This window comes from Hordeum vulgare, chromosome 1H (assembly GCF_904849725.1).
Source record: "Hordeum vulgare subsp. vulgare chromosome 1H, MorexV3_pseudomolecules_assembly, whole genome shotgun sequence".
Lineage (NCBI taxonomy): Eukaryota > Viridiplantae > Streptophyta > Magnoliopsida > Poales > Poaceae > Hordeum > Hordeum vulgare.
Window position 1 is genome coordinate 385,676,084 of NC_058518.1, and position 15,738 is coordinate 385,691,821.

At 48.0% G+C, this 15,738-nt stretch overlaps 1 protein-coding gene across 1 annotated transcript; it reads right to left on the minus strand.

Moving 5' to 3' along the window:
• Positions 1-3,258: 3,258 nt before the first annotated feature.
• LOC123411708 (phospholipase A1-Ibeta2, chloroplastic-like) lies at positions 3,259-5,156 on the minus strand. Its single transcript, XM_045104674.1, has one exon. The coding sequence runs from the start codon at positions 5,071-5,073 to the stop codon at positions 3,454-3,456; it is 1,620 nt and encodes a 539-aa protein (XP_044960609.1). The 5' UTR covers positions 5,074-5,156; the 3' UTR covers positions 3,259-3,453.
• Between the last annotated feature and the right edge of the window lie 10,582 nt (positions 5,157-15,738).

The following is a 15,738-nucleotide window of genomic DNA, read 5'->3' on the forward strand; positions in this document are numbered from 1 at the left end:
TGTCGAGCGGTAATGTATTCAGCTTCGGCAGTTTATAAGGATACCGAGTTTCGTTTCTTGGATGTCCAAGGGACAAGAGATCTCTCAAGAAATTGACATGTACCCGAGGTGGATTTTCTATCAACCTTTTCTCCAGCATAATCCGAGTCGGAATAGCCAACAAGATCAAAAGAAGATCCCTTGGGATACTATATGCCAAAGTTTGGTGTATGTATAAGGTATCTCACTGTCCTTTTCACTCCCAATAGATGACATTCTTTAGGTGTTTCTTGATAGCGGGCACACATGCAAACACTTAGCATGATATCAGGACGAGAGGCACATAGATATAACAATGATCCTATCATTGATCGATAAACCTTTTGATCAACGGGTGCATCATCCTTAGTGAGGTCAAGATGTCCAGTAGTAGGCATGGGGGTTCTCATACCTTTGCATTCTTGCATGTTGAACTTCTTGATCAAGTCCTTGGTGTACTTGGTTTGAGAGATGAACGTACCTTCTCTCGACTGTTTGATTTGTAATCCAAGGAATAACTTCAGTTCACTCATCATGGACATCTCGTACTTTTGTGACATCAGCTTTCTAAACTTTTCACTAAAATGTGGGTTTGTAGAACCAAAGATAATATCATCCACATATATTTGACAAACAAATAGTTCTTGCGTATATTCGGTATCCTTATATTTGACAAAAAATAACTTTAAGATTCCTTGCGTATATTCTTTCGAATGAGGAGTATATCAATCCTATTAAGCCAATATTATAGGATGATGTACGAGTAATAAATTTACAGTAAGTACGAGATTCTTCTCAAACAAAACAACACGAAATTTGTTTGCCATGCGTGGCATCATAGCAGCTCATGGTTTGAAACCATAGAACATCCCTCACACGCCACTTCGTATAGTGCACACCCTCAAATATAGGACGCCTCATGCAAGCAGCAAAACCACTCAGGGTAAATTGCCTATAATAAGGTTTTTGGATTGCTGGAAATATGAGTGATTTACAGTTTGATTTTACTAACAGAAATGATAGATAAATCATGACTACTATATCAATTATAAGACAAGTCATGCAATCATACAGAGAGTATGCAAGTAGCCTATGAAGTGGTGAGTAGGAATGAAACATATCTAGAACAGAAACTAGACCAAGAAGTTACGGCAGGAGCTCAAACAAGAAGAACACGAACACGTACCGAGTTGTAGTAGCAGCAACAGTAGGATTGGCATTGACGTCGTCACCGGCCATGTTGTCGAAGAGGTTGTTGATGTCGGGTAATAAGTCGTCATCGGCATCTGTGGTGTCCATGACGAAGAAGCCAGTAGTCGCGCAGAGCGCTCCCCAAAAACCTTATCACCCTTCTCCCGTACAGGACCCAAAGCGGTTGGGTTTCGGAGGCCTACTCTCACGACCCGCGGTGCACGCCGCAAGCCGGGATGGTGAATTACCTAACAGGCAGCATCCGAAGAGTGCAACGTTCGTATTTAATCTCCACTACAACAAAACTTTTCAGCATGGCTCATTCCCGTAACCCACGTCGTGGCGCGCGTGTATGTCTCTCTTGTTCTCATGATCATACATGTGGGGAAATATCCTCCCTTATAAGGAGGTTCAACTCCTACCAAAGTAGCAATGTGAGACTAGACTTTAGTTTTACCTCTTGCCTTGCACGAATGGACTTAGTGGGCCTCTGGGATTTATGAGGAATTCTGAAAACTGGTTATTGGGTTGTGCCATATATGGATCAAATTCCAGCAGGAGGCCGACGGTCGAGTCGACCTCGGGCAGGCAGTGCTCGCTTGCCCGCAGCTGGAGACGCTGGTCCATGGCGGACAGGCGCGAGCAGCTCCTTGCTCGGACGGGAGCTCTCGTAGAGGAAGAGGAGCAGGTGGTGATGGAGGAACCTATCGACAGGGACCGGTTCGAAGGCCGCGACATAGAGGGAGAGGAGCAGGTGGTGCCAGAGGAACTGTTGACGGCGGTCGACCGGAAGGGCGCGGCGCGCAGCTCCTGCGTTAGGAGGCGGCGGGAACGCTTTTTGCGCTGCCATCCACCCACGACGAGCTCCCTCCCGACTACCATGTATTGTGCTTGACTAGTCAATTCTTGTTTACTTGGAAAGGTTGACCAGTCAAGTCAACAGAATACAGAGCTCCACGGTGAGTCAATGACCACATAATTACTTTTTTACGTATTTCATAACCGTAACAAGCGTATTTTAAAGTTCAATGATTGTACTGTGCTTTGACCACAACTTTAGTGACTATCAGTATATTTATCTTTATAGTTGGGGCAATGCTAATACCCTTTCTGTCGGGGTTGATCCACCGTCAGATTTTATTGTAAAACTTGTAGCACATGATGTAAGCTTCGTTGATAAATAAAACTAGCCATGAAGGCTTTTCCTGAAAAAGAAACCTTTAAAATTCCTTGCGTACGTATCAAAGGGTGTTTGTTTCCAGGGACTTATTGATTTTGGAACTTAAAAAAGTCCCTATAAGTCCCACCTAAACCAAACACTAGGGACTTATTGGGACTTATTATGGTTAATTGGGACTTATGAAATAAGACTCTCTAATAGGAGCTTATTGGGACTTATTCTGGTCCCATTACGCTCGCACCGCCCTGCCCCGATCGCTCAGGACTCCAGGACGCTCGCACCACCCGCCGCCGGCTTCCCCAATCGCTGCCAGCCGCCCGCCCCGTCGCCGCCCCGCCGCCGGCCCGCCCAGTCGCCGCCCCGCCGCCCGCCCGCCCAGTCGCCGCCCGCCCCGTCGCCGCCCGGCCGCCGGCCCGCCGTCGTCGCCGCCCTGCCGCCCGCCCGCCCCGTCGTCGCCGCCCCGCCGCCCGCCCGCCCAGTCGCCGCCCGCCCGCCCAGTCGCCGCCCCGCCGCCCGCCCGCCCCGTCGCCGCCCGCCCGCCGGCCCGCCCAGTCGCCGCCCCGCCGCCCGCCCGCCCGCCCGCCCGCCGGCCCGCCCAGTCGCCGCCCCGCCGCCCGCCCGCCAGCCCGCCCGCCCAGTCGCCGCCCCGCCGCCCGCCCGCCCCGTCGCCGCCCGGCCGCCGCCTCGTCTCCCTCGGTTGCCGCCCCGTCACCGCTGCAGTAGGGACTCGGGACTTATAAGTCCCTGTAAACAAACAGGTAGGGACTCGGGACTTATAAGTCCCTGTAAACAAACAGGTAGGGACTTATGACTTATAAGTTGGGACTTAAAAAAGTCCTAGGACTTATGAAACAAACAGGGCTTCAATCCTATTAAGCCAATATTATAGGATGATGTACGTGTAGCAAATTTAGAGTAAGTACGAGATTCTTCTGAAACAAAACAACACGAAATTTGTTGCATGTCCGATATGGGGAGAGACAGTTGCCTCTCTCGTCCAATACAAAAGTTTGGACGTCGACACGTGCACTGCAGATACCCAGAGTACACTACATGCATGCGAATCACGAGGGACTGGCCAGGAAGCCGTACTGTCCATCAGCAGCGCCACCGCCGTTGGCCGTGGCAGTCCTTGGCATGGCCGCCGGCTCGAACCCGAGCACCCTCGCGCGCTCCACGTAGGCACGCTTCACGCTGGTCCGCTGGTAAACGAGCAGCCCCGCCACGCTGCGACTCGCGTCGGCGCGGAACGGCCGGCCGGACCCCATGAACCCGTCCAGCAGGTGCAGGTAGGCCTCCAGGTCGTGGCAGCAGGCCGGGCCGACGTCCGGGCGCAGGCACGGCGAGTCGCGGCTGTCCAGCGTCAGCTCCGCGCCACCCGCGTGTACGTATCCTTCGGCCATCGTCGTCGGTGTCACGAGCCCGGGGACGCGCGTCACCACGTCGCCGGCGTTCACCACGCGCAGCACGTTCACGCCCCGCTCGTGCTGTAGCCGATCCGCGAACGCGCGGTTGCCGGTCTTCGGGCCGCCGAAGGATACCACGGAGATGGGCGGCGGCTGATGATCATCTGCAGCGGTGCTGTGACTAGCCGCATCGGCGGCCAGGCACGCGCTAAGCTCGTCGGCGGCGAGGAGGGCCAAAGATGCGCCGAGGCTGTGGCCAACCACCGTGATGCTCAGCTCCTCGCCCTTGTACACCTCGATCAACCGCCTCACCTCCTCCACAATGGCGTCCGACAGGCTGGCCACGTGGTCTCCGGCCGTCTTGTACAGGCTCAGGAACCCCTTCGCCACCTTGGGCACGTTCTGCGCTGCCGTCGTGGCGTCCTTGTTGTCCTCGTCCGACACCGGTACGAGGCGGGTGCGGAGGTTCTCTACCCACTCAGGGCACGTGGCGGTGCCGCGCAGCACAATGACGATGTCCCGGCGGCCCATGCGCCGAACCTCGCGCTCGTTGTCGCAGACGGCAACGTAGCCGGCGAAGCTGGTGCGCTGTGTCAGCCACTTGGGCCCTGACCGTCGCTGCGCCCAGGGCGGGATGGACAGGGAAGATGTGGCAAACAGGCTGCGCGTCGGCCGGTACGACCGGTCCGGTAGCACGAGCGTGCGATGCTGGCCGTGGCCGTGCGACGCCGACGACGGCATGGAGTGGAACGCCGTGTATGCGGCCTGCACGAAGTCACCGTATCGCAAAACCTCGCGGCGGAGGTTCTGGTCGAGCGGGTCGACCAGGCCCTTCCACGCGCCCTCGCCGTGGTAACGTCGCCATTCGGTGGCGATGGAGCCCCTGGGCGAGGGCCGCGGCGAGAGCGTGAGGAGTCTCTGCATTTGTGCCAGGCTACGCGGGGACATCTCGTCCGTGGCGGGCCTCCCTGTGAACGGCAGGAACGTGGACAGGTTCAGCGCATTGAGGAGCCTGCCCCGGCGGCCTTTGCGTTCATCGGAGTCGGAGGTGATCACCTCCTTGTGGTCCTCGCCGGACTCGTCGGCGAGTGCCTTCTTAGGCCGGACCGGGAGCGGGAGCGGCGGCGGGCGGAGGAGGATGCGATCGAGGTTGGCGAGGTGCGTCTTTGTACAGACGGAGTTAGGCTTGGTGGTGCTGGCCATCGCCGTTGCGTTTGGGTTGAGAGGCGACGGCCGGCTGTGGCGCGGCGGTGCCGCGATAGCTGTCGCGGCAGACATGGCCGGAAAAGCAGAAAAGCGCGCGGGCGCGGTGCGCCAAATTCGTCGACGTGGAGTGGTTCAAAGGTGGCGATCGCTAGCGTGTGCACAAGCATGACAAGTGCAAGTGCGGTGGTTTATAGCTAGGCAGGAGGCGCGCGCAAAATGTGCATCACGTTTAGTCGTCACGCGTTGTGCTTTCTTTTGGGTCTGAATCAGGTTACGAAATCAACTGCAGTCGCGAACTCAGCGTAGCTCACCTTCTCTGTGGTGAAACCAATCCATCAGAATTCAAGTCCAAGGCTTAGAGCATCTCCAACAACCGCGTTTCGTCCGGCGTTTAAAAAACTGATTTACGACACGTTCATCGTCAGGTTTGACGCGACACGCAGCGCTGGCTCCAGCAGTCGGGATGAAATGCAGCGCGCGCGAGCAACCGACGCCTCACATTTCTTGCAATTTGGACATAAAATAAATTTTACACATTCACAAAACAAAAACATGATATATAATTTAAATCACAAACATCATTCAACTAAAAGTTTAAAATAAATAGTTCAATTTCTTACTACAACTCAAACAAATAGTTCAACAATAGTTCAAATAAACATCATTGAAATAAATAGTTCATGAAATACAACAAATAGTTCAAGAATACAACAATACAATAATACAATAAATAGTTCAACAAATGGTACAACGCACAAATCATGATGCTCTTTGGCTGCCATTCCAAGCCCATCACTCCTTAATGAGATCATTCCTAAGTTCATTATGCGTTGCTGGACGTCGAATGACATGATAGGAGGCAACAAAACGGGCCACCATTTCAGCCCTCCGCCGCACTCGCATGGGATGTCCCAAGAGCTCATAGTTAGAGTAGTCTACATCTTGGCCACATTCATTCTCGATGATCATGCTGTGCATGATTACACAAGCGTGCATAATGTACCAAAGCATTTTTTGATCCCAAAATCTAGTCGGTCCTCTCACAATAGCAAATTGGGCTTGTAAAATCCCAAAAGCTCTCTCCACATCTTTTCTAGCCGCCGCTTGAGCATTGTGGAAATCAAGATTTTTCTTACCTTCGGGTTTTTTCTACAGCTTCACAAATGTTTTCCACTTTGACTAGATGTCATCCGCAAGATAGTAGCCATAGTTGTATGTACGGCCATTAGCTACAAACTGCATCGGTGGCAGGTCACCATTTGCAATCTTATTCATCAGTGGTGACCGGTTGACAATGTTGATGTCATTCAAAGATCCAGGCATTCCAAAAAAAGCATGCCAAATCCAAGTCTCTTGATCGGCCACCGCTTCAAGAATTTTAGTGCAACCCTTTTGTTGTCCATGGAATTGGCCATGCCATGCCTTTGGGTAATTCTTCCAACTCCAATGCATGCAATCTATTGAGCCAATCATACGTGGGAACCCGCGAGCTTTGTTCATCTCCAATAGCCTTGCGACGTCTTCAACATTGGAAGATCTCAAGTACTCTGGGCCAAACACTTGCACAATTCCGACTGCGAAGCGCTTGACACACATGATGGTTTGGCTCTCACCCATGGCCAAGTGATCATCAACTAGATATGTGGGAATACCGTATGCCAACATACGCAAAGCGGCTGTCACCTTATGAAAGGTGCTATGCCCGAGCTCTCGGCAGTATTCCTCCTCTGCTGAAAAAACCGATCATGGCTCGCTAGTTTCTCTGCAATGTGGCTGAACAACTCGGTGCTCATCCTAAACCGACGACAAAAGTACGACTTGGGATATGTGGGATTCTGCACAAAATGGTGCCTCGTCAATCTATTGTGGGCATCAATCCTGTCACTCCAAATTTTCTGCCGGCCCATAACCGAACCACCGTGTTTCGGTTTTTTATTGATGTGTATAGCTAGGATCATTGCAAGATCCTCCTCCTCTTCCATATCAAAATCTTCTTCAGAAGAATCATATGTCGAACTCATCTAAAATGTTCAAAATTAGGCTATAAACAACATGCACCAAAATTTATGTAAAAATGTGAAGTTATAAGCAATACCTTGCAGGCCTTTTTTCGAACACCTTGCGGGCGCCAAGCGGCAGTGGGAGGTTGGGCGCTGTTCGTCGGAGGACTGCCCCGAGCGACGGGCGGCGCTGATAAGAGAGAGAGGGAGGAAGCCGCGGTCGCGCGGGGAGAGACCGCGGAAGCGCCAGAACAGTCGCCGGATAAATGGGGTGGCGCGGACGGTGATGGCGGCGCGGTTGGATGGGTAGGTGGAGTTTCGCGCGAGCGCTCGAGAGTTCAGCACGCGGGAGTGTGATGGCGTTTCCTCCCGCGCGCTGAATTACATATGCCACGCGTGCGGTTTTTGCGCGTCCGCTGAAGCGCCCGGAACGGTAGCGTGCGCGCTAAAATGACTATTTTTTCAGTGCGGTCCCTATATAGCGCGGCTGTTGGAGATGTTCTTAGAGCAACTCTAGCAGATGTCATATGCTCGTCCCGCAAAATTGTTTTACCGTTCTTCCTGAGAGGAATTTTGCACAAAGTGATGCATCCTGATAGAACAGATCTCGCAAAAGCTTAATGCAACTTAAGAACTTAGATAAAACATAGTTCATCACACAATACACTAGAGTTTATTATACATACTCAATTCGTTTCTAAATATAAGACCTTTGTAGATTGCACTATAGACTATATTCAAAGCAAAAGATGTCTATATATATTCGTATGTAGTTTATCGAGTAAGCTTTAAAAGGTCTTATATTTTGAAACGGATGGAGTACATAACAATAGATCTAGCCGCGGGAGCGGCGGCAACTCAATGCTTAACGCCGAGCAAGAACGCCTCCGTCGACTTGCGGCAAGCGTGAGTGAAGGTGTGCTCCTGCTTCGCCGCGGCGAGCCTCTTGACGACCCCTTCTTCTCCGACCTTAAAGTCGCTCGGAGCGGTGAGCAGCTGTGCATCTTCCCTGCAGCAAGCTACGGTGCGCGGGCACAACTCCTTGTGGAGCTGGCCAAAGTGGGCCTAAATTGATTACCCGCCGTTGCGGGAGACGCGATCGCACTCCCGCCGTTAGGGGGAGCTTCCAGACTTCGCATCGTCATGTAAGATCTTGCATGGCGGTGACCCGTCATGGCCATGACCACCACGCCCGCATGCAAATCCCGCCATCGCTCGTCGGAAAAAAGCTCTGCGTCAGGTGGAATCGCTTGCGGAGTTAGAAAGGGAGGCGACGGGGAAAATGAAGCACAAGAACCCTAAGTCGTGTGTCGTTCCGTAGTATAGCAACGACGAGGGGAGGGGTGGGGGAGGGGGTTGCGTCCCGCTTGTATAATTTTTACAGGCCGGGTCAAATATAATGGACATGTTCGAGCCGCAAAATGCTACTCCCTCCATTCCGTAATATAGTGCGTTCATATATTTCAAAATTCAAATTTGATCATGAATTTAATCAAATTGGACGACTGCGAAGTGAGCAAAAACTATACCAATGAAAACGTTCATTGGTGTATTTTTTTTGGTTGTAGTTATCCATGTTGGTTAACTTTATGATCAAACTTAAATCTTAAAAAGGACGGACGCATTACATTATGGAATGAAGAGAGTACATCCATTAGAATTATGAGGCTCGACAAGGTTATATCTGCTAGAGTTGCGTCTATCTTTATAGGGGTAAAGTGTGTGATTGCATTCATGGAATAGAATGTATATGCATGTATATAACATCTGTATTTGTACCGTACAGTTACCCAAAAAACAATTGTATTTTCCACACCAAACGGTCAACCTTTTAAGCTATAAAAAGTTGCAATCAATGAAATCAATTGCAGTTCCCAAAATTCCATTGCCAATAAAAGGCGTGAGGCAAAACTAAAAGGGGGCGATCTCTTGTCGGCCCTTTTTACTTGCTCTGATCCTGAATTTTTGATTTAATTTTCTAACCCAAGTCTAAGCAGATGTCTTGCACCACTGAAATCCAAGTAAGAGTCTTAGTCTGTACTCTAAAACGAAGTATCATCATTATTCTTTCCCTTTTTCTTCTAACAGTTCGGTTAAAGATCGCACATTCAAAAGAAAAAAAATGCACTGCACATCTTTTATTTTGCGAGAAAGATCGCACTCTACATCAGTAGTTCAGTACTCGCGCACGTGCAGAATTAAGCCGCTTCCACCGGCCAGGCCGCAATTCAGAGAACCTGACTGAAACTGTTCACACGCGGCAGTGATGCATCGATTTATGGTGCACGTGTCAGTAAAGCACGGATTTTCGTTCTCTTTGGATATCAGCAGAGCCGGACACAACTTTTTTTCTAGGACGTGTTTCATTCATATGTACTCGTACTTATATTTTGTGGCCCCATGATATCATAAATTCACATCTAAAAAGACTGTTAGGCGATTATGCAAGAACAGCAGCGGCGTCTCATCATTTCAGAAGAAGGAACAGTGTTTGATTATGCGATTAACAAAAAAAAAAGGAACAGTTTGATTGCGGGAAGCAAAGTCAATACAAGCCACTGGAAAGGATGAAGGGGCGTTATTAAAGGACTTCGCATCTTCAATGTTTTCAGAAAGAGTTGATTTTATTTTTTACTCCTAAGTACTCCCTCCCTCCGTTCCTAAATATAAGTCTTTCTAGCCATTCTTCTAAAGACTACATACGGATGTATATAGACATACTTTGGAGTATAGATTCATTCATTTTGCTTTGTATGTAGTCATCTAATGAAATCTCTTAAAAGGCTTATATTTAGAAACACAGGGAGTATACGGGAAACAATATGGTCCATCATCTTGGTTGCATTCGCAAATGAACACGTTAGCATGTAGCCGTGTACCCTCGACGTCGGGGTAATGCACCACAACGTTCGTTAAAGAAGAACCGATCAAAAGCACGGTACACAAACGAAATTCTACGCGTGTGCGAAGGAACGTGTGCGAACAGACAATGGCTATGAATACTTAAATCGACTTGATCGTTGTTAGGGCCTCGTGGAGTGCCATCCTACAACAAGGAGAACCAACGAATAACTAAGAAGAAGAAGAAGAGGAAAGAAGAAAGTAAAATAGAAAATGGTGGTAGATGGATTAATCAAATGTGTGTTGTTCAATTGATCGTCACCCTTCATCTATTTATGAGACGGCTAGACTTTTCATACAAGAAAATAACTTCAAATCCTTTTAAATTAACTGAACTTGTATTTAGGTATGTCTGAACAGTTTGTTTTTGAGTTCTACACACCAAATATGACCTCGGATGAAGATGCACCCAAAAGCAATTTTTAAGACAAGACGGACAATTTTCGTGTTAAATGTTTTTTTTATCTAAAGTCGTCTTGTATCCTACAGCAATGCGACACAAAAAGTATGAAATATTGGTCGCATAATTACTGAAACATCCACGTACCTAGCCAGATGATCCGGCTATAGCCCGACGATAGTCTTGTCTGACTAACCACATGGGCCTTCGTGTGGCCTTAGCCCGGACGTCTCGCTACCAGGCCGGACCTCCGTCATGAAACTCTATTGTTGCCGCAATATAGTATTTTGACGTCGAGGATGCATATGACCTCGGATAAAAACGATCCAAATATCAAAATCAAATACATCAATGAGCAAATATCAAAATCGCTTACTTCGACGAGACCAAGGCAATTCATGTAATGTACTTTTTCATGAGCGCTCATATTAATTAAGTTTTATGCCAATATTTAGTCTGATGTGAGCATGAGCATCTCAAAAATTGTCAAAACTTTCTTACCGCGGCTGCCTTTTTGTTAGGGCATATATCTCCCTAAGATTAATGACAATGTGTGTGCGAACTAATCGTGTGCATTGAGCATTTCAGATCATTCATGTCTAGGCACAATACGATTCGGTGCCCCCTCAGAGTCTTTCGAAGACGGTTGCTTTCTACGTTTCTTTTCGATGGATTTGAGTCGTAGGAAAGCCATACTATTAAGAGGGGTCCGCTTCGAAAAGGTCACGATGGAATCAGCACGTACACATGTGTTCTCTTGCACCACCTTTCCTTCGCTTCAATAGAGATCCAGTTCGTTTCCCCTTTGTCGGTGCAAAGTGAAAGCAGCAAGGGGCTTGCTTTCAGAGGAGAGCAGTAGTACCGAAAGTGCCAGCGGTAGTACTGCTCTTAGAGCGGTAGTAGCTTTTTACTACCGCTCTCTAGCGGTAGTACCATCCAGTACTACCGGGTCGGACTTATGCACATCCTCAGCCTCAGCGGAGGTAGACACGGAAGTAACTTTTTTTACTTCTGTGGCAGTTGGATCTACCTTGCGGTAGTACCGTAAGGGCGCGTGGTAGTACCGCTTCGGCGGTTCTACCGCCCGTTGCCCCGTGGAGTAGGTCCTCTCTCTGCCACTACCTTCCGTGCGGTAGTACCTCACTAGACAGCGGTAGTACCGCAACTGGCAGCGTTAGTACCGCTCCTAGCAGCGGTAGTACCACTCTGCTCGGGCTAAGAGTGGGGGTAACGGTTGGATTCTTTCCCCCCACTATATAAAGAGGTCTTCTTCTCCAAGAAGACCACCTCTTCTCTCCCTAAGCTCCATTTTTGCTCCAAAGCTCCATTTTTGCTCCAAAGCTCATTTTCCACCACTATATAAACTTGTTGATTTTCTAGGGATTGGTTGAGAAGGCCCAGATCTACACTTTCACCAAAAGATATTTGATTCCCCCACTAATCCCTTGTGGATCATGTTACTCTTGGGTGTTTGAGCATCCTAGACGGTTGAGGTCACCTCGGAGCTACATTCCATTGTGGTGAAGCTTCGTGGTCTTGTTGGGAGACTCCAAGCTTTGTGTGGAGATAGCCCCAACCTTGTTTGTAAATGTCCGGTCGCCGTCTTCAAGGGCACCACTAGTGGAATCACGACATCTCGCATTATGTGAGGGCGTGAGGAGAATACGGTGTCCCTAGTGGCTTCTTGGGGAGCATTGTGCCTCCACACCACTCCAATGGAGACGTACTTCCCTTCAAAAGGAAGGAACTTCGGTAACACATCCTCATCTCCACCGCTTCCACTTGTGGTTATCTCTCACATTTACTTCATGCTTATTATTGTTGTGTGGTATTACTTGCTTGGACTAGTTGTTGTTATTGTTAAGCATCATATAGGTTGCTCACCTAGTTGTTCATCTAGAGAACCTTTTGTTGCTTACCCTAATTTGTTAATAAAAGCTAAAAATTGGTAGTTACCTATTCACCCCCCTTCTAGTCAACCATATCGAGCCTTTCAATTGGTATCAGAGCCACGTCTCTTTATTAAGGGTTTCACCACCCGAAGAGTATTGTTGACGATGGTGGGAGTGGGCATGAAGTACCCGAGGCCGTGGAGTTGAGTTTGATCACACGTGACGACTTTAATGAGGCTATGGCCTCACTCAAGATATCCATGACGATCGAGGTCAAGCCATGCTTAAAGAATTACTTGAGGGGATGAAGAATTCTCCCGAACCGTTGCTTGTGGCTAAACCCACCACATCAGAGTCGGAGGCCAATTCCGAAAAGGAAGCGGCTAGAGGTACTCGAACTTCTTCCCCTTTTGTCAAGAATGGGACGGGAACCTTTGCCTCAGTTCCCCCTCCTCCGGTCTATGGAGGACCGGTCCCTAGACCGCATATTAGTAACCTTGGTCCTCCGCCTAAACTTGTTAAAGGTGATTTTGCTAATTGGGTCTTTTGCATCAAGTCACATTTGAACCACAGCTCTACAAATCTTTGGAGAATCATCGAACAAGGCTTCTACCCACATGATCCAAACAACTTCACTCCAAGAGAAGTGGCAGACAATCAATACAGTCATTTCGCGTTGTTCATCCTTTAATCCGCGGTTCCTCCTTAAGATCTATCTCACTTGCGCCCCTTCACTCATGCAAAGGATTTTGGGAGCACATCATGGGGTTGTACAAGGGAAGCTCAAGCATTCAACGGCCCAACTTTGAAGTGGTACTTGATGAGACCGATGAGTATATTATGCTAGAAGATGAGGATCCTCATGATCTCTACCGAAGGGTGACTACTCTTGCCGTTGCTCTCCAAGATCATGGGAGCAAGGATACGGATGACACTTGTATCAAGCGCAATTTTCTCAAGTCCATCATGCCATTCAGCAAAGTCGTCTCCTCCGTAATCGTCAAAGGCTAGATTTCCACACCTTGACTTCAAGTGAAGTGTTGGATGAGTTCATTGCCATAAAAAACATGACTAAGGCTGCCGACAATGCTCTTGCTCGTGTCCAGTCAAAGAAAGCCTCACCTAACCTTGCCTTGAGAGCCAAGGTCATTTCGGATGAAGAAGAGGGCTGCCCCGAAGACACAAAGTATGCTTATCACGAGCACATGGCTCTTGCATCAAGGAAATTTTGGGGCAACAAGAGAAACTCAAGGCTTAACTTCTCCAAGAACAACTCTACTGGGTCCAAGAACAAGCAACGAGTGAGGACATGCTACAATTGCGGCAATGTGAGTCACTTTGTGGTGGATTGTCCTTATGAGAAGAGGGAAGACAACGGGGGCAAGCTCATTCGCAAAGACAAAGCCAAGTCTTTCCCAAGCAAGAACAACTTCACCAAGAAGACTCCTCCAAAGGGTTTGGTGGCTCATGAAGAGTACACCTACGATGATGACGAGGATGATACAAGCCGTGAGGGGATGGCAACGGCTACCGTGGCCATTGCCACCTCCTCCCCCAAGGTATCTCTCTTCGACGCCACCAACGAGAACCACATCTTGATAGATCTCCAACGTATCTACTTTTCCAAACTCTTTTGCCCTTGTTTTGGACTCTAGTTTGCATGATTTGAATGGAACTAACCCGGACTGATGATGTATTCAATAGAATTGCCTTGGTGTTATTTTTGTGCAGAAATAAAAGTGCTCGGATTAACCTGAAAATTTACGGAAAATATTTTTGGAATTAATAAAAACTATTAGAGAAAGAATTAACCGGAGAGGGGCCACAACCTGGGCACAAGCCTGCAGGGCGCACCCCCTTGCTTGTGGGGCCCCTCTGGATCCTCCGTCCTTGTTTCCACTTTTATATATTCCTATTCGGGGAGAAAAAATCAGAGAGAAGAATCCATCACGTTTTACGATATGGAGCCGCCGCCACCTCCTCTTCTTCCTTGGGAGGGCAGATCTGGAGTCTGATTTGGGCTCCGGAGAGGGCAAATTGACGCCGTAGTCATCACCAACCATCCTTCATCACCAATTTCATGATGCTCTCCGTCGTTCGTGAGTAATTCCATCGTAGGCTTGCTGGACAGTGATGGTTTGGATGAGATCTACCATGTAATCGAGTTAGTTTTGTTAGGGTTTGATCCCTAGTATCCACTATGTTCTAAGATTGATGTTGCTATGACTTTGCTCTTCTTAATGCTTGTCACTAGGGCCCGGGTGCCATGATTTCAGATCTGAATCTATTATGTTTTCATGAATATATATGTGTTCTTGATGTTATCTTGCAAGTTGTATACACCTATTACGAGTTATGATCCGCATCCCCCAGGGTGACAATAACTGGGATTCTTTCCGATGATTACCGTAGTTTGAGGAGTTCACGTATTCACTAAGTGCTAATGCTCTGGTCCGGTTCTCTATTAAAAGGGGGCATTAATATCCCTTAGTTTCCATTAGGATCCCGCTGGCATGGGAGGGTAGTACAAAATATGCCATGCAAGTTCTTTTCCATAAACATGTATGACTATATATGGAATACATGCCTACATTACATTGATGAATTAGAGCTAGTTCTGTATCACCCTATGTTATGACTATTGCATGATGAATGCCATCCGACATAATTATCCATTGCCTACGAGATTTCCGCATATTGATCTTTGCTAAGTTAGTTTTCTGTTGCTATTGTTACAATCACTACAAAACTGGTCATGTTTGCCATCGTTATCGTTACTTCCATACTACTTTGCTACTAAATACTTTGTTGTAGATATTAAGTCTTTCACGCGTGGTTGAATTGACAACTCACCTGCTAATATGCGAGAATATTCGTTGGCTCCCCTTGAGTCGAATCAGTAAATTTGGGTTGAATACTCTACCCTCGAAAACTGTTGTGATCCCCTATACTTGTGGGTTATCAAGACCTTTTTCTGGCGCCGTTGCCGGGGAGCATAGCTTTATTCTCTGAGTTACTTGGAATTTATATTTGTTGATCACTATGAAGAATATGAAAGACGCTAAAACCAAGATATACCCCTCAACTACGAGGACATGTAAGGAATTGCCATCTAGATCTGCACTTGATTCACCTTCTATTATGAGTAAATTTGCGACACCACCACGTGCTACTGAATCTAATATGTTGCAAGTAATTGAGGATGCTACTTCTGTTATGCATGATGCTTATGATGATACTTTACTTGATACTATTGTGCCACTTGGTGAATTTCTTGATGAACAAATTGCTAGACTGAATGCTGAAACTGATGATATTGCTGAATCTGATGAAATTATTGAAACTGCACACTATGATGCACCTACTAGACCTAGCTCTCCTAGATATGAATTGCCTAATATACCTAAGGGTTATGTTATGGAAGGATAAGTAGCTAGGGACTTTCTTGCTTGTAAGGATAGAGATGATCTTAAGAAATTGCTAGACAAGTGGAAGGAAAAATCTTTGAATGCTAGAATGCAATATGATCCCAAGTTTGCTACTT

What these genes read in the sequence shown, in the direction of transcription:
- LOC123411708 (XM_045104674.1), bottom strand. Translation starts at nt 5,073, where the DNA reads ATGTCTGCCGCGACAGCTATCGCGGCACCGCCGCGCCACAGCCGGCCG.